This window comes from Megascapheus bottae, chromosome 16 (genome assembly GCF_031878675.1).
Source record: "Megascapheus bottae isolate mThoBot1 chromosome 16, mThoBot2.hap1, whole genome shotgun sequence".
In the NCBI taxonomy this organism is placed as follows: domain Eukaryota; kingdom Metazoa; phylum Chordata; class Mammalia; order Rodentia; family Geomyidae; genus Megascapheus; species Megascapheus bottae.
The window spans coordinates 808,949-832,154 of NC_143524.1; the positions used below are offsets into that span (position 1 = coordinate 808,949).

A 23,206-nucleotide genomic window follows, 5' to 3' on the forward strand; every position below is an offset into this window, starting at 1 on the left:
CCCGGAGCAAGGCCTTGCTCTCCTGTCCTTCCCTCCCCTCTCTCCCCAACCTCCCCTCTTTCCCTCCCCCCTCGTCTCCCACAGGGCACGGTGTGTGGCCTGTGCGGGAACTTTGACTACCGCTCTGACAACGACTTCACTACGAGGGACCACATGGTGGTGACAAATGAGCTGGAGTTTGGGAACAGCTGGAAGGAAGCCCCAAGCTGTCCGGACGTGACCGTGGACAGCACCCTGGACCCGTGCAGCGTGAACCCCCACCGCCGCTCCTGGGCCGAGAAGCAGTGCAGCATCATCAAGAGCAGAGTGTTCAGCGGGTGCCACAGCAAGGTGGGTGGGTCACCGGAGCGAGGCCACCGGAGCGAGGCCACGGCCAGGCCTGTGAGCCTGTCTATGGCCGGGGTGGGAAGGCAGGGCTGCAGCCGGGTGGGTTGGGGTGACTGCTGCGGTCCCTAGTCCTCTCCGTGTGGGTCCCGGGTCCTCTCCACATGCGCCAGGGCCACACTGGGGCCGCCGGCTGCATCCCCATGGGTGCCACTCCTGAAGCCTCACACTGCAGGCGCTGCTCTTCTGGTGACCACGACCGCCCTCCCCTCTGCTGAGATTCCACCTGGGCTTCTCACCTTCCCTGGCTCATGTTCACTGAGGGGACAGGAGGACACAGCCGGGTGTGCAGGCCCGTGGGAGGGTGACTTTAGGATTGTGGTTACAGCAGAGGCCCTGAGACCCCGGGGTGGGGAGCCCAGCCAGGACTGTGCATGGGAGAAGGCCGATACTCCACCTCTTTGGACCCTGTTATCCATACCTGGCCCTGGGGAGGGGATCGAGGTGACGGTGCCCCACGCTGGGGCTGGCCTCCATGATCTGAGCTCTAGGGCCTGTAGGGAGGAGTCCTGGACCATGGTGGCAGTGCGTCCCTGTGGCGGCAGCATGGATCCAGGGTGGCAGCGTGGACCCAGGGTGACAACATTGGCCCCGTGGTGACAGTGTGTCCCCATGGTGGCAGTGTGGCCCTGTGGTGGCAGCATGGACCCAGGGTGGCAGCGTGTGCCCGTGGTGGCAGTGTGGCCCTGTGGTGGCAGCATGGACCCAAGGTGGCAGCATGGACCCAGGGTGGCAGTGTAGCCCTCTGGCACACCTGCATTCCCTCCCCAGGTGGACCCCACCGTCTTCTATGAGGCTTGCGTGCACGACTCCTGCTCCTGTGACTCAGGCGGGGACTGCGACTGCTTCTGCTCTGCCGTGGCCTCCTACGCCCAGGAGTGCACCAAAGCAGAGGCCTGCGTGTTCTGGAGGACGCCAGACCTGTGTCGTGAGTGCCCGCGGCCAGGGCCCGGACAGCCCCTCCCCCGGCCCCGGGCTCGCTTCCTCTTGGCGCCTGACTCTGCCCCCTTCACTCCCCACACCAGCCATATTCTGTGATTACTACAATCCCCCCGATGAGTGTGAGTGGCATTATGAGCCATGTGGGAACCGCAGCTTCGAGACCTGCAGGACCATCAACGGCATCCACTCCAACATCTCTGTGTCCTACCTGGAGGGTGAGAGGCCCCCGTGCCTCGCTGGCCACGGCGGTGGGGACGGGAACCCAGGGGGTGACTGGAGAGGGGCCGGGTGGGTGAGGGTGGACCGAGCCCACCTTGCCGCCCAAGCTGCTCCCTGAGCAGTGGGCCTGGATTCTGAGCTGCCGGGCCCACGCTGGAGCTGGACAGGCAGCAGGGACGCTGCAGTCTCAATGGGTGTGGGGAGGGCAGGGAGGCAGAGTGCTGGGGACAGACGGGCAGCCCGCCGGGGCAGGGACGCCGCCCTGTGGTCCTGACCCCTGGGCTTCCCCGAGCACTCGCCCAAGAAGGGCCGAAGGGTGGGACCTGTGGGACCTGCGAGAGGCCGCCTGGATCCGGTGCCTCCCGTGCCTGAGCGTGTCTCGTCCCTGTGCCTGCCAGGCTGCTACCCCCGGTGCCCTCAGAACAAACCCATCTATGATGAAGACCTGAAGAAGTGTGTCACCGAGGACCAGTGTGGCTGCTACATCGAGGACAACCGCTACCTGCCTGGAGACCCCGTCCCCAGCGACGACATCTGCATGAACTGGTATGTTAGCTGGGCCTGGGGGAAGTTCTGCTTACACCCCCCCCACACACACACTCACACACACACACACACCCACACACACACACACACACACACACTCACACACACAGCAGAGCCATACACACACGGGCATGAAAACGAGCCACACATGCATGCGCAGCTCACATGTCACCCTCTCATGTCACCCACACACATGCACACAAAGCACATACACAGCACATGTGTAACCAACGCATACGCATGCAAAGCACAACATGCCACTTATACATACCAAACACAGCATACACATGACCTACACACATGCACACACGTGACCCATGCATACATAACCCACACGCGTGCACACACACCACATGCATGCACAGAGAGCACACACATGCACACACATGCAACACACACGAGTCACACAACACGTGCACAGAGTGGGTCACACAAAGGTGCACTCAGCTGTGCGTGCTTACAGCATGAAGCCCCACTCCCTTTCCCCTCCCCCGCCCTCCCTTTCCCCCCTCCTTCCCTCCCTCCCTCCCTCCCTCCCTTCCTTCTTCTCCCCTGGAGCCAGGGTTTGAACTCCAGGCCTCATGGTTGCTTGCTGGCCCTCTACCACTGGAGTCTCCCCTCCAGCCTGGCTCTCTGCTGGTTGCTGACATGGAGTTTCGCAGACCCCTCTGTCTGGGCTGGCTTTGATGTGTGACCTTCCACACCTCAGGGTCCTGAGCAGCTAGGATGACGGGCACCGCCACCAGTGCCTGGCTTCCGGCCCCTCTCCGTGGGGGTGAGGTGGCCCTCTGTCCCCCACCCCTGCTCGACCTGGCATTTCCTCACCTCGCGTGTCCCTGTCTGCACTGCACTTAGCAGAGAGCTGCTCTGCAGCAGGCTGTGGACAGGGTCTGGGAAGCTTATGGAGGCTTCTGGCCTAGGATGCTCCTGGGGACCAGTGGGTGTTTGTGTGGCGGGGAGGGTGTAGGGGTGGTGTGTGTGAGAGAGAGAGAGCAGGGAGGGTGTAGAGGTGGTGTGTGTGTGTGTGTGTGTGTGTGTGTGTGCAGGAAAGGTGGAAGGGCCAGCTAGCAGCTGCTGTGTTTTACTTGCAGCACGTGCACAAATTCCTCACAAATCATCTGCCAGATAGACATAGGTGAGTGAGCAGGCGGGGACCCCAGCCGGGGAGCCCAGGCTCCTGCTCTGGCCCAGGGGGTGGCCTGGTTTCTTGCCGGGGTTTTCCTCTTGGGCCCTGCCCCTGAGAGCTCACCAACGTGTTTCTGTCCCTTCTTGTGGGTGCTCCCCCCGCCCCGCCCGGTGGCTGGGGAGTCCATCTCTTTCCTGTCGTTCCATCCTAGGAAAAGTTATCAACCAGACCCAGGATGGCGCCTTCTGCTACTCACAGATCTGCGGCCCCAATGGAACGGAAACTCATTTCGACATCTGCACCAGCCCAGCCCCCTCCACCCCGACCACCGCAGTCACCACGTCCTTCACCCCCCCCATGTCCGTCACCACCACCACCCCTGGGACAGGTGAGGGTCAGCCACACTTCCCTTCCCTGCAGGCAGCCCCCGCGAGAGGCTGGGGGCCGGGCTCCCATGGCTCCCAGGGGCTCCCAGGGGCTCCCAGGGCTGACAGAGATCACAGGGCTCACAGGGCCAGGCTGACAGGGGCTGACAGGGGCTCACAGGGCTCACAGGGCTCACAGGGGTTCACAGGGCTCACAGGGCTCACAGGGGTTCACAGGGCTCACAGGGCTCACAGGGCTCACAGGGGTTCACAGGGCTCACAGGGCTCACAGGGCTCACAGGGGTTCACAGGGCTCACAGGGCTCATAGGGGTTCACAGGGCTCCCAGGGCTCCCGGGGCTCACAGGGCTCCTGGGGCTCACAGGACTCCCAGGGCTCACAGGGCCAGGCTGACAGGGGCTCACAGGGCTCACAGGGCTCACAGGGCTCACAGGGCCAGGCTGACAGGGGCTCACAGGGCTCACAGGGCTCACAGGGCTCACAGGGCTCACAGGGCTCACAGGGCTCACAGGGCTCACAGGGGTTCACAGGGTTCATAGGGGTTCATAGGGGTTCACAGGGCTCCCAGGGCTCCCAGAGCTCATAGGGCCAGGCTGACAGGGGCTGACAGGGGCTGACAGGGGCTGACAGGGGCTCACAGGGCTCACAGGGCTCACAGGGCTCACAGGGCTCACAGGGCTGACAGGGGCTGACAGGGCTCATAGGGCTCCCAGGGCTCATAGGGCTCCCAGGGGCTCCCAGGGCTCCCAGGGCCAGGCTGACAGGGGCTCCCAGGGGCTCCCAGGGCTCACAGGGCTGGGCTCCCAGGGGCTGGGCTTCCCTCTGCTCTGCAAACCCATGCAAATTGGAGGCCGCAGCACCTTTCCTCTGAACCTGGGTGGCTCGTTCCTAAGGCCGAGGGAAGCAGAGGGACTTCCTGAAATCCCTCCTCCCCATCTGTTCTGGATGAAGTCACCCCATGGGGACAAGATGCCAGCAGTGTGACAGCCACAGGCAGAAAGACACCTTCAGATATGTGCTTTAAAAAGTCTCAGAAGCCTGTGTCATGACATTTCTCTTCATCCTCTCCATTGCAGTTACGTCAACAACTCCGAGTAAGTGATGCTGGCTTTATGCTGATTTGTAAGGAGCAGGTGAGGTGAGGGTGTCACGAGGGGGTCCAGGAGCTGCTCAGGTGACTGAGCAGAGGAAAAACACCAACGCCTTCCACACTCTTTCTTCCGGGAATGGTGGTCCTTTGGGGTTCTATTTATTTACTCATTTTGTGCCAGTAAGAGGGCTTGAACTCAAGGCCTTGTGCTTTCACTTGGCTTTTTGCTTGAGTGAGGCTGGATCTCCACCAGTTCAGCCCCAACACCACTTCTGGCTCTTTCTGTGTATGGGCACCAAGGAATCGATCCCAGGACTCCATGCATGCCAAGGAAGCACTCACCATTAGGCCACACTCCCAGCCCTCTCATGGGCTTTTCTGCCAGGTTGGTTTCAAAGCAAGACCCTCAGAACCCAGCCTCTTGAGTAGCTGGGATGACAGGTGGAAGTCCCACGGCTCGGCCGTTTCCATTGAGCTATTTTACACAAAGAGTGGAACATATCTGGTTTGGGAAGAGCACTAAGCCGGAGCCTGGCGACCTGGGCTGCCCACCACGCCCGGCTCTGCCAGGCCCCTTCTCCCGGGCCTCAGCCTTAAGGCTGCAAAATGATTGTGCAAAGGGTGGTTCCGCCCCAAGGTCTGACCCAACAAACGAGACCTGGGGAGGACAGGGAGGGGTGGTGGCCTTCGGTGGGGTTGGACTTCTAAATTGGTGGGTGCCCCTCTCGCCAGCCACACATGACCAATCCTGGGTTTTGTTTCTTAGAGTGGTGCTGCATCTGGTCTGACTGGATCAATGAGAACCACCCAGAGAATGGCACCAATGGCCGTGACCACGAGACATTCGACGGTGTCTGCACAGCTCCTGAGGAGATCGAGTGCAGGTCCACCACAGAGCCCCACGCCAACAGGACCGACGTGCAGTGCAACCTCACACATGGGTTGGTTTGCGAGGCAGAGGAAGGGGACACCTGTGATGACTACGAGATACGAGTCAAGTGCTGCATGCCACCAGAGTTCTGCTTGTCCACCACCTCACCTACACCCACCACCACCACCACCACCTCCACCACCCCACCAACATCCACGCCACCAACCCCTATAACTCCCACACCAGCACCTACCACCACACCAACCTCCACACCAGGCACATCACCACCAACCACCACGCCACCACCAACCACATCCCCCACGTCTCCAACACCCACCACCCCACCAACCTCCACCACAACCATCTCATCAACAACACCGACCAGTTCACCAGCACCAACGACGACAGCCCCACCAACCTCCACCACTTCACCAACACCAACACCCACCACCCCACCAACCTCCACCGCGACCATCTCATCAACAACACCGACCAGTTCACCAGCACCAACGACGACAGCCCCACCAACCTCCACCACTTCACCAACACCAACACCCACCACCCCACCAACCTCCACCACTTCACCAACACCAACACCCACCACCCCACCAACCTCCACCACTTCACCAACACCAACACCCACCACCCCACCAACCTCCACCACTTCACCAACACCAACACCCACCACCCCACCAACCTCCACCACGACCATCTCATCAACAACACCGACCAGTTCACCAGCACCAACGACGACAGCCCCACCAACCTCCACCACTTCACCAACACCAACACCCACCACCCCACCAACCTCCACCGCGACCATTTCATCACCATCCACAGCCACCACGCCTCAGACAACATGTGTGCCGGAATGTAAGTGGACTGGCTGGTGGGATTCAGGTAAACTCTACCCTAACAAGACAGGTGACTTTGAGTTGGTGGAAAATGTCTGCGAAGGAGAGGCCTGGGACATCGCCTGCAGAGCTGTGTCGTACCCCAGCACTCCAATCGACCAGCTGGGGCAGACAGTGGTCTGTAACACCTCTGTGGGGCTGATATGCAGGAATGAGGACCAGAACCTGAGCCAGCCTCTCCTAGTCCCCATCTGTCTTAACTACGAGATCAACGTCTACTGCTGTGAGTGTATGCCCTACTCAACCACCACCGGAACTCCAACCACGACTTCCACAACCCCAGCAACACCAAAGACAACCACCACATCCACCACGTCTCCTACCACACCTCCACCCACAACCACTACCCCATCCACCACTTCTCCAACCACACCTCCACCCACAACCACTACCCCACCCACCACTACTCCAACACCCCCAACCACAACCACTACCCCATCCACCACTTCTCCAACACCTCCACCCACAACCACTACCCCATCCACTACTTCTCCAACCACACCTCCACCCACAACCACTACCCCATCCACCATTTCTCCAACACCTCCAACCACAACCACTACACCATCCACCACTTCTCCAACAACAACTCCACCCCCAACAACTTCCACATCCACCACTTCTCCACCAACTACAACCCCACCAACATCCACTACAACATCAACACCTTCAACCACAACCACTACCCCATCCACCACTTCTCCAACACCTCCAGAAACAACCACTACACCATCCACCACATCTCCAGTCACACCTCCAACCACAACCACTACCCCATCCACCACTTCTCCAGTCACACCTCCAACCACAACAACTACCCCATCCACCACTGCTCCAACCCCACCTCCAACCACAACCACTACCCCATCCACCACTTCTCCAACCCCACCCACCACACCACACCCACTACCCCATCCACCACTTCTCCAACACCCCCCCCACCACACCCACCACCCCACACACCACTACCCCCAACCACCACCATCCACACCCCAACACCCCCAACAACTCCCCACCACACCACCAACCCCCAACCCCCCACCCCCAACCACACCCCACCCCACTTCTCCAACACCTTCAACCACAACACCTCCCCCATCCCACCACTTCTCCAACCCCCACCTCCAACCCAACCACTACCCCATCCACCACTTCTCCAACACCTCAACCCACAACCACTACCCCCATCCACCACTGCTCCACCACCCCACCACCAACCCACCCCCCACTACCCATCCACCACTTCACCACAACACACCCCATCCACCACCTCCACCTCCAACCACAACAACACCCCCACCACTCCCCACTCACACCCCCAACCACCACAACTCCCCCATCCACCACTCCCAACACCCCACCACAACCACTACCCCATCCACCACTTCTCCAACACCTCCAACCACAACAACTCCCCCATCCACCACTTCTCCCACCCACCTCACACCACAACCCCCACCCCACCCCCACTCTCCAACCCCACCTCCAACCACAACCACTACCCCATCCACCACTTCTCCAACCCCACCTCCAACCACAACCACTACCCCATCCACTACTTCTCCAACCCCACCTCCAACCACAACCACTACCCCATTCACCACTTCTCCAACCCTTTCAACCACAACCACTACCCCATCCACCACTTCTCCAACCCCACCTCCAACCACAACCACTACCCCATCCACCACTTCTCCAACCCCTTCAACCACAACCACTACCCCATCCACCACTTCTCCAACCCCACCTCCAACCACAACCACTACCCCATCCACCACTTCTCCAACCCCTTCAACCACAACAACTCCCCCATCCACCACTTCTCCAACACCTTCAACCACAACCACTACCCCATCCACCACTTTTCCAGTCACACCTTCAACCACAACCACTACCCCATCCACCACTTCTCCAGTCACACCTCCAACCACAACTCCCCCATCCACCACTTCTCCAGTGACACCTTCCACCACAACCACTACCCCATCCACCACTTCTCCAACCCCACCTCCAACTACAACCACTACCCCATCCACCACTTCTCCAACCCCACCTCCAACTACAACCACTACCCCATCCACCACTTCTCCAATCCCACCTCCAACTACAACCACTACCCCATCCACCACTTCTCCAACCCCACCTCCAACCACAACCACTACCCCATCCACCACTTCTCCAACACCTTCAACCACAACCACTACCCCATCTACCACTTCTCCAACCCCACCTCCAACCACAACCACTACCCCATCCACCACTTCTCCAACACCCTTAACCACAACCACTACCCCATCCACCACTTCTCCACCAACTCCAACCACAACCACTACCCCATCCACCACTTCTCCAACACCTTCAACCACAACCACTACCCCATCCACCACTTCTCCAACACCTTCAACCACAACCACTACCCCATCTACCACTTCTCCAACCCCACCTCCAACCACAACCACTACCCCATCCACCACTTCTCCAACACCCTTAACCACAACCACTACCCCATCCACCACTTCTCTACCAACTCCAACCACAACCACTACCCCATCCACCACTTCTCCAACACCTTCAACCACAACCACTACCCCATCCACCACTTCTCCAACACCTCCAACCACAACCACTACCCCATCCACCACTTCTCCAACACCTCCAACCACAACCACTACCCCATCCACCACTTCTCCAACACCTTCAACCACAACCACTACCCCATCCACCACTTCTCCAACCCCACCTCCAACCACAACCACTACCCCATCCACCACTTCTCCAACACCTTCAACCACAACCACTACCCCATCCACCACTTCTCCAACACCTCCAACCACAACCACTACCCCATCCACCACTTCTCCAACACCTCCAACCACAACCACTACCCCATCCACCACTTCTCCAACCCCTTCAACCACAACAACTCCCCCATCCACCACTTCTCCAACACCTTCAACCACAACCACTACCCCATCCACCACTTCTCCAACACCTTCAACCACAACCACTACCCCATCCACCACTTCTCCAACCCCACCTCCAACCACAACCACTACCCCATCCACCATGTCTCCAACCCCAGCTCCGACTACAACCTCTACCCCATCCACCACTTCTCCAACACCTCCAACCACAACCACTACCCCATCCACCACTTCTCCAACCCCACCTCCACCTACAACCACTACCCCATCCACCACTTCTCCAACCCCACCTCCACCTACAACCACTACCCCATCCACCACTTCTCCAACACCTTCAACCACAACCACTACCCCATCCACCACTTCTCCAACACCTCCAACCACAACCACTACCCCATTCACCACTTCTCCAACCCCACCTCCAACCACAACCACTACCCCATCCACCACTTCTCCAACACCTCCAACCACAACCACTACCCCATCCACCACTTCTCCAACCCCACCTCCACCTACAACCACTACCCCATCCACCACTTCTCCAACCCCACCTCCACCTACAACCACTACCCCATCCACCACTTCTCCAACACCTTCAACCACAACCACTACCCCATCTACCACTTCTCCAACACCTCCAACCACAACCACTACCCCATCCACCACTTCTCCAACACCCTCAACCACAAGCACTACCCAATCCACCACTTCTCCAGTACCTCCAGAAACAACAACTACCCCATCCACCACTTCTCCATTCACACCTCCAACCACAACAACTCCCCCATCCACCACTTCTCCAACACCCTCAACCACAACCACTACCCCATCCACCACTTCTCTAACACCTCCAACCACAACAACTCCCCCATCCACCACTTCTCCAACACCCTCAACCACAACCACTACCCCATCCACCACTTCTCCATTCACACCTCCAACCACAACCACTACCCCATCCACCACTTCTCCAACACCTCCAACCACAACCAGTACCCCATCCACCACTTCTCCAACCCCACCTCCAACCACAACCACTACCCCATCCACAACTTCTCCAACACCCTCAACCACAAGCACTACCCCATCCACCACTTCTCCAATACCTCCAGAAACAACAACTACCCCATCCACCACTTCTCCATTCACACCTCCAACCACAACAACTCCCCCATCCACCACTTCTCCAACACCCTCAACCACAACCACTACCCCATCCACCACTTCTCCAACCCCACCTCCAACTACAACCACTACCCCATCCACAACTTCTCCAACACCCTCAACCACAAGCACTACCCCATCCACCACTTCTCCAACACCTCCAACCACAACCACTACCCCATCCACCACTTCTCCAACCACACCTCCAACTACAACCACTACCCCATCCACCACTTCTCCAGTCACACCTCCAACCACAACCACTACCCCATCCACCACTTCTCCAACACCTCCACCCACAACCAGTACCCCATCCACCACATCTCCAGTCACACCTCCAACCACAACCAGTACCCCATCCACCACTTCTCCAACCACACCTCCAACCACAACAACCTCCCCATCTACCACTCCAACACCTCCAACCACAACAACTACCCCATCCACCACTCCAACACCTCCAAGCACAACAACTACCCCATCCACCACTTCTCCAGTGACACCTTCCACCACAACCACTACCCCATCCACCACTTCTCCAACCGCACCTCCAAGCACAACAACTACCCCATCCACCACTTCAACGTCAACACCTTCAACTACAACCACTACACCATCCACCACTTCTCCAGTCACACCTCCAACCACAACCACTACCCCATCCACCACTTCTCCAGTCACACCTCCAACCACAACCAGTACCCCATCGACCACTTCTCCAACACCTCCAACCACAACAACTACCCCATCCACCACTTCTCCAACACCCTCAACCACAACCACTACCCCACTCACCACTTCTCCAGTCACACCTGCAACCACAACCAGTACCCCATCCACCACTCCAACACCTCCAACCACAACTACCCCATCCACCACTTCTCCAGTGACACCTTCCACCACAACCACTACCCCATCTACCACTTCTCCAACACCTCCAACCACAACAACTACCCCATCCACCACTTCTCCAGTGACACCTTCCACCACAACCACTACCCCATCTACCACTTCTCCAACCGCACCTCCAAGCACAACAACTACCCCATCTACCACTTCAACATCAACACCTTCAACTACAACCACTACCCCATCCACCACTTCTCCAATACCTCCAGAAACAACAACTACCCCATCCACCACTTCTCCATTCACCCCTCCAACCACAACCACTACCCCATCTACCACTTCTCCAACCGCACCTCCAAGCACAACAACTACCCCATCCACCACTTCAACATCAACACCTTCAACTACAACCACTACCCCATCCACCACTTCTCCAATACCTCCAGAAACAACAACTACCCCATCCACCACTTCTCCATTCACACCTCCAACCACAACCATTACCCCATCCACCACTTCTCCAACCCCACCTCCAACTACAACCAGTACCCCATCCACCACTTCTTCAACACCCTCAACCACAACTACTACCCCATCCACCACTTCTCCAGTCACACCTTCAACCACAACCACTACCCCATCCACCACTTCTTCAACACCTCCAACCACAACCAGTACCCCATCCACCACTTCTCCAACCCCACCTCCAACTACAACCACAACCCCATCCACCACTTCTCCAACCCCACCTCCAACCACAACCACTACCCCATCCACCACTTCTCCAGTCACACCTTCAACCACAACCACTACCCCATCCACCACTTCTCCAACACCTCCACCCACAACCAGTACCCCATCCACCACATCTCCAGTCACACCTCCAACCACAACCAGTACCCCATCCACCACTTCTCCAATACCTCCAGAAACAACAACTCCCCCATCCACCACTTCTCCAACCCCACCTCCAACCACAACCACAACCCCATCCACCACTTCTCCAATACCCTCAACCACAACAACTACCCCATCAACCACTTCTCCAACCCCACCTCCAACCACAACCACAACCCTATCCACCACTTCTCCAACCCCACCTCCAACCACAACCACTACCCCATCCACCACTTCTTCAACACCTCCAACCACAACAACTCCCCCATCCACCACTTCTGCAACCGCACCTCCAACCACAACAACTCCCCCATCCACCACTTCTCCAATACCTCCAACCACAACCACTACCCCATCCACCACTTCTCCAACACCTTCAACCACAACCACTACCCCATCCACCACTTCTCCAACACCTCCAACCACAACCACTACCCCATCCACCACTTCTCCAACACCTTCAACCACAACCACTACCCCATCCACCACTTCTCCAACACCTTCAACCACAACCACTACCCCATCCACCACTTCTCCAACACCCTCAACCACAACCACTACCCCATCCACCACTTTTCCAGTCACACCTTCAACCACAACCACTACCCCATCCACCACTTCTCCAGTCACACCTCCAACCACAACTCCCCCATCCACCACTTCTCCAGTGACACCTTCCACCACAACCACTACCCCATCCACCACTTCTCCAACCCCACCTCCAACTACAACCACTACCCCATCCACCACTTCTCCAACCCTACCTCCAACTACAACCACTACCCCATCCACCACTTCTCCAATCCCACCTCCAACTACAACCACTACCCCATCCACCACTTCTCCAACCCCACCTCCAACTACAACCACTACTCCATCCACCACTTCTCCAACCCCACCTCCAACTACAACCACTACCCCATCCACCACTTCTCCAACACCCTCAACCACAACCACTACCCCATCCACCACTTCTCCAACCCCACCTCCAACTACAACCACTACCCCATCCACCACTTCTCCAACCCCACCTCCAACTACAACCACTACCCCATCCACCACTTCTCCAACCCCACCTCCAACTACAACCACTACCCCATCCACCACTTCTCCAACACCCTCAACCACAACCACTACCCCATCCACCACTTCTCCAACCCCACCTCCAACTACAACCACCACCCCATCCACCACTTCTGCAACACCCTCAACCACAACCACTACCCCATCCACCACTTCTCCAGTCACACCTCCAACCACAACCACTACCCCATCTACCACTTCTCCAACCCCACCTCCAACCACAACCACTACCCCATCCACCACTTCTCCAACCCCACCTCCAACTACAACCACTACCCCATCCACCACTTCTCCAACCCCACCTCCAACCACAACCACTACCCCATCCACCACTTCTCCAACACCTCCAACCACAACTACTACCCCATCCACCACTTCTCCACCAACTCCAACCCCACCAACTTCCCCATCTACCACTCTTCCACCAACTCCAACCCTACCAACTTCCACTTCAACATCAACACCTTCAACTACAACTACCCCAACGACCACTTCTCCAACACCTCCAGAAACAACCACTACCCCATCCACCACTTCTCCAACACCTTCAGAAACCACTACCCCATCCACCACTTCTCCAACACCTTCAACCACAACCACTACCCCATCCACCACTTCTCCAACACCTCCAACCACAACCACTACCCCATCCACCACTTCTCCACCAACTCCAACCCCACCAACTTCCACATCTACCACTCTTCCACCAACTCCAACCCCACCAACTTCCACTTCAACATCAACACCTTCAACTACAACTACCCCAACGACCACTTCTCCAACACCTCCAGAAACAACCACTACCCCATCCACCACTTCTCCAGTCACACCACCAGCCACAACCACTACCCCATCCACCACTTCTCCAACACCTCCAACCCCACCAACTTCCACATCTACCACTCTTCCACCAACTCCAACCCTACCAACTTCCACTTCAACATCAACACCTTCAACTACAACTACCCCAACGACCACTTCTCCAACACCTCCAGAAACAACTACCCCATCCACCACTTCTCCAACACCTTCAACCACAACCACTACCCCATCCACCACTTCTCCAACACCTCCAACCACAACCACTACCCCATCCACCACTTCTCCAACAACTCCAACCCCACCAACTTCCACATCTACCACTCTTCCACCAACTTCAACCCCACCAACTTCCACTTCAACATCAACACCTTCAACTACAACTACCCCAACGACCACTTCTCCAACACCTCCAGAAACAACCACTACCCCATCCACCACTTCTCCAGTCACACCACCAACCACAACCACTACCCCATCCACCACTTCTCCAACACCTCCAACCCCACCAACTTCCACATCTACCACTCTTCCACCAACTCCAACCCTACCAACTTCCACTTCAACATCAACACCTTCAACTACAACTACCCCAACGACCACTTCTCCAACACCTCCAGAAACAACCACTACCCCATCCACCACTTCTCCAACACCTCCAGAAACCACTACCCCATCCACCACTTCTCCAACACCTTCAACCACAACCACTACCCCATCCACCACTTCTCCAACACCTCCAACCACAACCACTACCCCATCCACCACTTCTCCACCAACTCCAACCCCACCAACTTCCACATCTACCACTCTTCCACCAACTCCAACCCCACCAACTTCCACTTCAACATCAACACCTTCAACTACAACTACCCCAACGACCACTTCTCCAACACCTCCAGAAACAACCACTACCCCATCCACCACTTCTCCAGTCACACCACCAACCACAACCACTACCCCATCTACCACTTCTCCAACACCTCCAACCCCACCAACTTCCACATCTACCACTCTTCCACCAACTCCAACCCTACCAACTTCCACTTCAACATCAACACCTTCAACTACAACTACCCCAACGACCACTTCTCCAACACCTCCAGAAACAACCACTACCCCATCCACCACTTCTCCAACATCTCCAGAAACCACTACCCCATCCACCACTTCTCCAACACCTTCAACCACAACCACTACCCCATCCACCACTTCTCCAACACCTCCAACCACAACCACTACCCCATCCACCACTTCTCCACCAACTCCAACCCCACCAACTTCCACATCTACCACTCTTCCACCAACTCCAACCCCACCAACTTCCACTTCAACATCAACACCTTCAACTACAACTACCCCAACGACCACTTCTCCAACACCTCCAGAAACAACCACTACCCCATCCACCACTTCTCCAGTCACACCACCAACCACAACCACTACCCCATCCACCACTTCTCCAACACCTCCAACCCCACCAACTTCCACATCTACCACTCTTCCACCAACTCCAACCCTACCAACTTCCACTTCAACATCAACACCTTCAACTACAACTACCCCAACGACCACTTCTCCAACACCTCCAGAAACAACTACCCCATACACCACTTCTCCAACACCTCCAACCACAACCACTACCCCATCCACCACTTCTCCAACACCTCCAACCACAACAACTACCCCATCCACCACTTCTTCAACACCTCCAACCACAACAACTACCCCATCCACCACTTCTCCAACAACTACTCCAACCCCACCAACTTCCACATCCACCACTTCAACATCAACACCTCCAACCACAACTCCCACTTCCACCCCTCCAACAACATCGCCTACCCAGCCAACCCCTGCCCCTACCACCCCGAAGACTTCTGCTCCAACCTCCAGAGGTAAGCCACCCCTCACCTCCCCACATCCTCCCCCCTCAGTCTAGTATCAGCCTCAGCCTCTGTCACCCTAGATACCTTGTGCTTCTTTGACATGTCACACACTATTGTCCTTTGTCACTGCCCCAGGGGGCATCCATTCTCTCCAGGTGGGGAATCTGCGTTCCATGTTTCAGCTATCCCCACTACCCTCCTCATCAACAGACAGGCGGCCCCACCCCTATTCCTCCTTGTCCAGAGCAGCTGCTCTTCTTCCTGAGGCGCTCTGTGTCCTCAGAATCTGAACTTGGGCCAGTACTTCTGGTGTCCTAGCTGCATAGGGTGGCTTTCAATGGGCTCAGTGGGCCTACCCTGCCTTTGAAGCCTGGCCTGTGGGCAGCGGAGTGAAGGGCTCACCTTTCCCAGGGATCGGCTTTGCCTGGGCACAGGTTCAGTCCTGTCCTCCTTGGCCCCTCTCTGTAGTGGTGCTTCATGGGCTAAGCCTTCCCAGGATACCCTGGTGTGCATGGGGGCAGGAGTTGGGGGGGGTAATTCCCACTCATCTGTGTCTCCCTCCTTGGGGGCCTTCGGAGCCTCTCTGAGGGTAGGTACCACAGCACTCCCAGGTGGACCAGACACCAATGGTGGACAACAGCCTTTGCCAGCCTGTTCTGGGGCTTCCAGAAGCCCTGCCTAGTCTGCTTTGACACGAATGTGTCTGAGAAATGGACATGCAGCCTTGTCACCTGTGGTGCCATTCCTCCAGCCGGCGGTGGCCCTGTGCCCCGGCCTGCAGCTCAGTCCCGGGTCTAACTTACAACCCCTATTTTGACAGGAACGCCTCCCTCCACCACGACGTCACCATCCACGCCCTTGCCCCCCTCCACCGTGCCAACGGGCCCCCCGAGCACTCCCTCGCAGACACCACCCTCCTCCTCTACCCCCACCACTCTGCTGACCACCAGTACTTCGGTCTCCTGGGGCTCCAGTGCCACGGCCAGCCCGCTCACGTCGCCTATCACCAGGGGCACAGTGATCACCTGCTGTGTGCTGGAGGACATATTCTATAGCCCAGGTACCCACCGTGTTCCACATCAACACTCAGGCCGCTGGGCCCTTGCTGGTGGGCTAGCAATCAGGGCAAGGTCCAAGCCAGGAGAGGCTTGCAGTCTTTAGGAGGCTGGAGGCCTGTGGGTGGGTAACACTGAGACTAATCCCACTTGTCTAGGAGTCAGGTATCTTCGGAGGTCAAGACTCGAGGAGGGAATGGTGGGGTGTATTAGTTCATTTCCTCTTTAACAAGGTACTTGAGACCAGACAGTTCATAAAGAACAGAGGGTTATTTAGCCTACAGTTAAGCCTGTGAAGCCTGAAAATGTTAACACTGCTGAGGAGTTGGCGGATGTCCCGACAGAGGGTCTCGTGTGTCAAGGCAGGGCACGTTGCTGGCCAGCTTGGGTCTGTCCTATCAAGGCAACAGTGCTGCTGTGCTCACCCCACTGCAGTGACACCCTCAGACCCAAATGGTCTCTCGGAGGCTTCCCATCCTCATGCATTGACATGTGGCCTGGGGTAGTACCACGAGGGATGTAATTCCGTGGGTTCCCACTGTGGCCCTCTGCTGTGGGTGCAGTGAGCATCGTTTCTCCTCTTCCCTTGCAGGAGAGGTGATCTACAACCGAACCTCTGCGGGCCAGTGCTATCAAGCCAACTGCACGGAGGACTGCCAGATCTACACAACCACCTGGCCCTGCCCGTCCACCCCCTCCCCAACCACCACACCTCCCACCACTACCCCCTCCCCAACCACCACACCTCCCACCACCACACCTCCCACCACCATCAGCACAAGCACGAAGCCGCCTGCCGACTGCCCAGACTTTGACCCCCCCAGACAGGTCAGTGGGCTGTGCACAGGACTTCATCCCTCTGGCCCTGGGTTGACCCGTGCTTGGCATTCATGGTCGCAGGCGCTGCCTTCCTGGTCCTGCTAGGTGTCCCATCCCCAACGTCGCGCCATCTCTAGCAAGACTAGCGACTTACTTTTCTAGTGGTGCTGGAGCTTGAACTCTGGGCATCACGGGGCCTCCCACTCAAGAGGCAGCTGCTGCTCTATCACCCAGCTGCACCTTGGGCAGTGTCCTGCCTTACTGTGGCCAGGTGCTGGCCTCTCGCGACCCACAAGGTTGCCTTTGGCCTCTAGCTGAGAGTGTGACTCAGCCCAGGCCGTGGCATGCGGAGTTCCAGCTGCCGGAAGCCCTCCCTCCCTCCCGCACCCCGGCTGACCACACCCATCCTCCTGTGCTCACAGGTGAACGAGACCTGGTGGTTGTGTGAGTGCTACATGGCCACGTGCAAGTACAACAACACGGTGGAGATTGAGAAGGTGCAGTGTGACCCCCCACCCAAGCCCACGTGCTCCAACGGCCTGCCGCCAGTGCGTGTAGAGGATCCTGACCATTGCTGCTGGCACTGGGAGTGTGACTGTAAGCCCGTGGGCACCAAGGGACTGCCCGCCCCACCCTCCTTCCCCAGGACGGTGCAGAAGGCCCTGAGGCTCCAGAGCCGGTTGCTAGGCCCCTGCTGAGGGCTAAGTCCTCTGAGGAGGACTTCCTGCCCTCCTCAGCCCCTGTCCTCCAGATGTCACCTGACAGGCAGGGCAGGCACCTTCCTGGGACGAGGGGCTGCCAGGCCCACTCCAGCTCAGAAGCTGTCCATCCCAGCCCAGGAGCTGGACTTTTCTGCCCCCTCAGTTCCCACCAGTTCTTCCAGCCTGTCTGACTCCTGAGCATGACCTTGCTCCAGGCTCTGCCTCAGCCCCCATTGGTGCCAGCCCCCCCGCCCCCTCTCCAGTCCCTGCCTTGCCCCTGCCCTCTCCGCAGGTTACTGCACCGGCTGGGGCGACCCACACTACATGACCTTCGACGGGCTGTACTACAGCTACCAGGGCAACTGCACCTACGTGCTGGTGGAGGAGATCTCCCCGACCGTGGACAACTTCGGGGTGTACATTGACAACTACCACTGCGACGTCAATGACAAGGTGTCCTGCCCCCGCACGCTCATCGTGCGCCACGAGACCCAGGAGGTGCTCATCAAGACCGTGAAGATGACGCCCATCAAGATGCAGGTGTGTGCGTGCAGCAGTGCCATGGGCCCACAGTGGGGCCCCCAGGCAGCAGACGACGAGGCGTGGGGCCCAGTGGACCCCTGCACCCATGGGGCAGTCCCATGACGGGAGCCCTACCTCCAACATTGGGCTCCAACTTCTCTGGGACTCCTAGGAAGGGGGAGGGGACACCTCCACCCCTCAGGCCATAGGGGGGTGGCGCCAGCCCAAGGTGCAGTGTGGCCTGCCTGATGAGAAGGCCCAGGTGAGGTCAGGCTCAGCCGCCCGCCCAGGGACCCTCCCTGACCCGGGTGTGCTGGCTACAGGTGCAGGTCAACAAGCAGGCGGTGGCATTGCCCTACCAGAAGTATGGGGTGCAGGTGTACGAATCAGGCATCAACTTCGTGGTGAACATCTCCAGGCTGGGCGCTCTCATCTCCTACAATGGCCTGGCCTTCTCCATCAGGCTGCCCTACCAGTTGTTTGGCAACAACACCAAGGGCCAGTGCGGTGAGCTTTGGGGCCCTGTCCACGCCCTGGAGGGCACAGGAGGGTGAGGCTGGGTGTGAGTGCCTGCCAGCCCTGCTCCGAGCCCCGTGCTGCTCTGCTGCGGCACTGGCCCCTGATGTCGCCTGGCCGCTGTCCTCAGCCTGGCCGAGCAGGACACTGGGTGCCTGGCTGGAGAAGGGGAGGTGCCCAGGGTTTGTCTGACAGGACATGGCCTTCTCCCGGTGCAGGCACCTGCACCAACAACACCGCAGACGACTGCGTGCTGCCCAGCGGGGAGATTGTCTCCGACTGTGAGCTGTCTGCCGACCACTGGGTGGTGAATGACCCCTCCAAGCCACACTGTCCCCACACTGACTCCACAACCAAGCGCCCGGCCACCACCACTTCAGGGCTCCAAAAACCAACTCCACCCAAGGACTGCCCTGGCTCTCCTCTCTGCCAACTCATCAAGGGCAGGTGATCTGTCTGCCTGGCCTGGGGACAGCTTGGGCCTCAGAGGAGCTACGGACCGCCCCGCTCCACCAGCCTGGCATCTCCAAACGGGGAGCCAAGCCCAGCCTGAGAGTGGGGCTGTGAGAGCAGAGGTGGGGGGTGGAGTGCCAGGCCATGGGGGCACAAGACTGACTTCTTGTATCCTGCCTTCTGATAACCCCTGTGTCCTTTGCACTCCACGCGCTCACCCCTCTCGGCATGGCGTGGGCTCAGCTGAGCTGGAGGGCCCGGGAAGGTCAGCTGACCACACAGCTCTAGTGTTCAGTGCTGGCACCAGAGAGGCTGGTGTGTGCTCGGAGCTGGCAGCCTCAGGGAAGGCATGCCTTGCCCCGGTCAAGAGGATGCTGCGTGTGCCCCACAGAGTGGCTGGGGGGCATTCTGAGCGCTAGTGAGCACCCAGGTCTGTGGTCTTCAGCTCTGGCTGCCTGGCTGTGGAGAGCCGTGTCTCTGCCTCCCGTCCCTCTGCCCCTTCTGTCACCCCAGGTGCCCCCTTGGCCAGCGCAGGCCAAGCTCTAGGACAGAGGGGGCAGGTGGGAGGCGAGGAGAGTGTGGGAGAGGAGGTGGCAGGGTGCCTGGGCCCAGGGGTGCCCACCTGAGTGTGGCTGTGACCGTTTCCCCCACAGTTTGTTCGCGCCCTGCCACGCCGTGGTGCCCCCCAAGCACTACTACGACGCCTGCGTTTTTGACAGTTGCTTTGTGCCCGATGGTGGTCTGGAGTGTGCCAGTGTGCAGATCTATGCGGCCCTCTGCGCTCAGGAGGGCGTCTGCATTGACTGGCGGAACCACACCCAAGGGGCCTGCCGTGAGTGTCCCTGCTTCTTGTCCTTGCCTCGGCATGCAGGCTAGAGCCCGGGCTCGGGGCTCTGCCTGTGCCAAGCCAATCCTGAAGATAGGTTCAGGTGCTTGGGGCCTCGAGGCGGTGAGGACAGCCTGGAGGTGCTAGGCTGCTGGAACTCCATTAGCCTTGGGGCCCAGCGGGGTCGTCATAGGGTGGGGCAGAGGCTGAGAGGCTGCAGCTGTCCCCTCACTGCAGGAGTTGGGTGACGTCCACATGGGCAGAGCTGGGCTACTCTGTCACTCAGGGCAGGGTGGCCTTCCTCCTTCTGATTCTCTTCTTCCCACAGCTATGACGTGCCCGTCCCACAGGGAGTACCGGGCCTGTGGTCCCACCGAAGAGCCCACCTGCAAGTCCAGGTATGTGGCTTGAGAATTCACCAGCAGAATGACTCTGACCCCACTCACCGGCCCCATAGGGTCCCCAGTCCCACCCGCTTGCCACACACTTGCTTCTGAGACTCTCCTGGTCCCTCAGTCCCACCCAGCAGGACTCCACAAGCCTGGTGGAAGGCTGCTTCTGTCCTGAAGGCACCATTAACTACGCCCCTGGCTTTGATGTTTGCGTGGAGACATGCGGTATGTCCCTCCTGCTCCCCCCACGTACCCCGAGGCTGGGCTGGGCTCCCCAAGGACTATGCCCCCTGACTTTGCTTCTTTCCTCCCCCTAGGCTGCATGGGACCCGACAATGTGCCCAGAGAGGTAGGCATTCTTTTTTGTGTGTTTGTTTTTGTTTTTGCCAGTCCTGGGGCTTGAACTCAGGGCCTGAGTATTGTCCTTGGGTTTTCCTCAAGGCCAATGGTCTGCCAATTGAGCCACAGCACCACTTCTGTCTTTTTCTATGAATGTGGTACTGAGGAATTGAGCCCTGGTCTTCATGCATGCTAGGCGAGCACTCTACCACTAGGCCAAACTCCCGGCCCAGGCATTCTTTATTGTAGCTAGGGGCTAGGGATTCTACCAATTCTACAAGTCCTGAACTTTGGAGGGGTAGAGCCAAGTGGCTGTGAGGACCTGGGAGCCTCAAGGACTGAGCAGAGTCACCTAAGTTATTGAAGGCTGAGCTAGCAAGAACAGCCATCTGTCTCTCTAACTACCCATCCATTTATCCATCTATCCATCATTCACCCATCCATTCAATCCATTCATTATCTACCTCTCATCCATCTGTCTATTTGGTGCATTTATGCCTCTGTCTCCCATCTGTTGTTTCATCAATCTATCGATCAATCAATCCATCCATTCATCCATCCATCCACTATCTACCCATCTATCATCTACCCATCCATCACGCATCTGTATTCATCCATACATTTATACACCTGTTCATTAGTTCATCTGTCCAGACATCATCTATCCACCTGGACATCATCCATCGATCTATTTATTTATTCATCTCTCTAATCATCCATTCATCCATTCACTATCCACCTAGCCATCATCTATCATCCATCCATCCATCCATCCATCCATCCATCTACCTACCCATCCACTTATCCATCCATCCATCCATCCACCCACCTACCCATCCACTTATCTATCCATCCATATATATACAAACATACACCTATCCATCCATCCCTTCATCCATATAAATATATATATATATATATAAACGCATACCCATCCACCCATCCATCCTTTCATCCATCTACCCACCCACCCATTCATTCACCCACCCCTCCAACCATCCACACATCGATATGCCCATACCCTATCCATCCATCATTCACCTATAGTCTATCCATCCATCCATCCATCCATCCATCCATCCATCCATCCATTCATCCATCTACCCACCCATATATTCATTTATCCACCCACCCACCCATATGCCCACCCATCCATCCATTCATTTATCTATCCATCCATCCGTCCACCCACACATATGCACATATGCCCACCCACCAACCATCTGTCATTCATCTACCTGTCTACCCATCCATCTATCGATCCACCCATCCATCTATCCATCCATCCATCCACCCATCCATCTATCCATCCATCCATCCATCCATCCATCCATCTACTCATCCACTTATCCATCCATCCATCCATCTATCCATCCATCCATCTACCCACACATATATTCATTTATCCACCCACCCACCCATATGCCCACCCATCCATCCATTCATTTATCTATCCATCCATCCGTCCACCCACACATATG

General features: G+C 57.4%; 1 protein-coding gene across 1 annotated transcript in view; it reads left to right on the forward strand.

Moving 5' to 3' along the window:
- Muc2 (mucin 2, oligomeric mucus/gel-forming) overlaps positions 1–23,206 on the forward strand; it is a 38,672-nt gene that overhangs the window by 11,937 nt on the left and 3,529 nt on the right. Inside the window, exons 23-47 of the mRNA XM_090348617.1 lie at positions 85–330; positions 1,156–1,312; positions 1,410–1,541; positions 1,944–2,091; positions 3,183–3,226; positions 3,429–3,605; positions 4,679–4,696; positions 5,459–6,295; positions 6,404–6,883; positions 7,124–7,368; positions 7,840–10,737; positions 10,872–11,196; positions 11,684–13,509; positions 13,711–14,888; positions 15,528–15,989; positions 16,975–17,162; positions 17,750–17,985; positions 18,399–18,573; positions 18,970–19,217; positions 19,523–19,706; positions 19,934–20,162; positions 20,822–21,000; positions 21,323–21,392; positions 21,511–21,611; positions 21,704–21,735. Coding sequence (XP_090204743.1) covers positions 85–330; positions 1,156–1,312; positions 1,410–1,541; positions 1,944–2,091; positions 3,183–3,226; positions 3,429–3,605; positions 4,679–4,696; positions 5,459–6,295; positions 6,404–6,883; positions 7,124–7,368; positions 7,840–10,737; positions 10,872–11,196; positions 11,684–13,509; positions 13,711–14,888; positions 15,528–15,989; positions 16,975–17,162; positions 17,750–17,985; positions 18,399–18,573; positions 18,970–19,217; positions 19,523–19,706; positions 19,934–20,162; positions 20,822–21,000; positions 21,323–21,392; positions 21,511–21,611; positions 21,704–21,735 — 10,815 coding nt within the window. The remainder of the gene's footprint in view (positions 1–84; positions 331–1,155; positions 1,313–1,409; positions 1,542–1,943; positions 2,092–3,182; positions 3,227–3,428; positions 3,606–4,678; positions 4,697–5,458; positions 6,296–6,403; positions 6,884–7,123; positions 7,369–7,839; positions 10,738–10,871; positions 11,197–11,683; positions 13,510–13,710; positions 14,889–15,527; positions 15,990–16,974; positions 17,163–17,749; positions 17,986–18,398; positions 18,574–18,969; positions 19,218–19,522; positions 19,707–19,933; positions 20,163–20,821; positions 21,001–21,322; positions 21,393–21,510; positions 21,612–21,703; positions 21,736–23,206) is intronic.